Source organism: Chelonus insularis, unplaced genomic scaffold (assembly GCF_013357705.1).
Source record: "Chelonus insularis isolate UGA/USDA-ARS -01 unplaced genomic scaffold, ASM1335770v1 contig_10_pilon, whole genome shotgun sequence".
In the NCBI taxonomy this organism is placed as follows: Eukaryota; Metazoa; Arthropoda; class Insecta; order Hymenoptera; family Braconidae; genus Chelonus; species Chelonus insularis.
Window position 1 is genome coordinate 220,197 of NW_023276350.1, and position 2,326 is coordinate 222,522.

A 2,326-nucleotide genomic window follows, 5' to 3' on the forward strand; every position below is an offset into this window, starting at 1 on the left:
AAGTTTTTAAGATTTAATAACGAAAAACCTACAGAATCCTAACAATGAAAGTTTCCAGCATTGTCAATAACTACTTTGACTTTATATTATAAATATTAAGTAAGTTTTTTTTTTTATTATTTTTAAAGTAGAATTTCTAAACATGAATTGACAGAGGTATAAAAAAATATATGATCTTTTATCAGATATCATTAAAAATATTAATTAAGAGTAACAAAGTCAGTGGGCAATTATGAGAGCGTCAAGCGAGAGCAAACGATCCATTTTACATCATTCTTTTAAATTTTAAAATTAATAACTTCTTTATTGATGAAAATTAAGGAATAAAAATTGACGAATTAATGAAAGAATATACAATCTACCATTGGATACTATTAAAAATATTATTTTATCATAACAAAGTGAGTGGGCAATTATGAGAGCGCCTATTTTACATTATTCTTTTAATTTCAAAATTTATGACTTTTCTATTTATAGGGATTAAGAGATAGAAAATTCGTAGCGTTGAGCCAGCCTGGTTCACATCTATACGACTGTAAATTCGTTAATCATTAAATGTACATCCCTCATATTGTAAGTTGCCAAAACTCAAGCATTGATGCAAAACACCTTTGAGATCTCATTTCACTTTTATCAGCACTCGCACTATTTATTGATAAGGAAAATGTAGCTTCTTCACAATATTGTTCTCAATTATTCGTGACATGAGAGACAAATTGCTGTCTCGTTTTATAACAACTTCTCATTTCAAGAGAGACAGCAAGGCATTTGAAAAAGCAGTCACCATTACCACCAGCATTAATAACATGAAAATATTGTCAATGTTTTTGCAATTAACGTGATTAATGTGCCCTTTATTTTTCTTTCTTTCTTCTTTTTCTTTTGAAACATTTTTTATAGGACTACTGGTTATTATAGCTGAATGTTTCTTTCTGAAATTTTTTTTTTAGTTGTGGCATTTTGGAATCATTAACGATATCTTCAATTTAATGTCGATACTATATGTGAATCAGGTTTGACTGTTTTTTCCACATTTGATATTGATGCTATTCGCACATCAAGTGTCAACGCTCTGTCAGCTTGCAAATTAACAATGGATTTTTTAGGTGGTAATGTATCTACAAAATGTTTATCATATTTATTTGGATCTATTGGCCAAATACCAGTTGTCTGGAAACTGTTTACTTCTTTCTCTATATTGCTGATGCGGTTAAAAGCTTTAGTGAAAAGTTCGACAACTTCATACTGGGTAATTTTTCGACCTACATTTGAGGCCATGTACAAGTCGCATTCTCTGTTGTATGCAATCTTGGAAGGTCCGAAATAAGTCAAGTCCAATGATTGCATTCGATGTGATCTGGTGGTGGAAGGAATAACAATACTGGATGTAACCAGGCTACGAATAGGTTTTCGTTGATCCAACCCGAATCGTTAACGGCTGCTATCATGTTAGCATTGGCTCCACCTAACAATTGAGCATTCATTCGCTCTCTTTTGAAAATAAGAAATGGAGGAATATACTTCCCAGAAGCACTGAAGGCGCAACCAACTGTTGTTGTAGAGCCCCTTTTACCACTTGTTGCCATTCCGACTTGTTTTTGGCCTTTTGGCACTAAAATTTTAGAATTTTTTTTAACATCAGATATGCCTATCTCGTCAACATTGTAAATATGATAAGGATCAAAGTGGTGTTTTGCTTGCAAAGCATCCAAATTGTCGGAAAACATTTTTATTTCTGTTTCATTAAAAGCTTTAATTCTAGTGATGGACGTGGACTCAGGTTTACGTAGCGAAATATTGGGATGTCTTTTCTGAAACCCGTAGAACCAATCCTTTCCTACCATTTGGGATGTTTTGTCAAAATTGTGCTTCAAATGATTTACTCCGGCAAATTTAAAAGCTATTTTCCGAACCATTTCTATGGTCAAACCGTACAATAGCTTACTGCATTTTATGATATGTTCTTCTAACTCTTTTTTATAAATAAGTTCGTGAAGATACAGGGCTGAAAGCAGAAGACATACAAACAAACTTTCACCAATGTATTTCATCGAAATTCATCATTATTATCAGCGCAACGCAGTCGACTGCTGGACATAAATTATAAAATAAAAGACAATGATTTGATTGTATAGGGGTAATTACGAACGGTCGGGATTACCCCACTGAAATCGTCCGTCATTGCCTAACAGACACGGTAACACAAAACTATATTTTTTCTTAGGTTAGAATCGCGTGATACACGTAGCAAGTTCTTAAAAACATTGATGAATTAGACGTTAATTCATAAAAAAGATACCGAATTTCTATGTTACTCCTAAAATAT

General features: G+C 32.6%; 1 protein-coding gene across 1 annotated transcript; it reads right to left on the reverse strand.

Annotated features, from left to right (window-relative positions):
* Positions 1 to 1,328: 1,328 nt before the first annotated feature.
* Positions 1,329 to 1,916, reverse strand: LOC118066309 (uncharacterized). Its single transcript, XM_035082291.1, has one exon. The coding sequence runs from the start codon at positions 1,914 to 1,916 to the stop codon at positions 1,329 to 1,331; it is 588 nt and encodes a 195-aa protein (XP_034938182.1).
* Positions 1,917 to 2,326: the final 410 nt, after the last annotated feature.

Bases quoted from the DNA above. Each gene is read 5' to 3' on its own strand.
- LOC118066309 (XM_035082291.1), bottom strand. From the start codon at position 1,916: ATGGTTCGGAAAATAGCTTTTAAATTTGCCGGAGTAAATCATTTGAAG.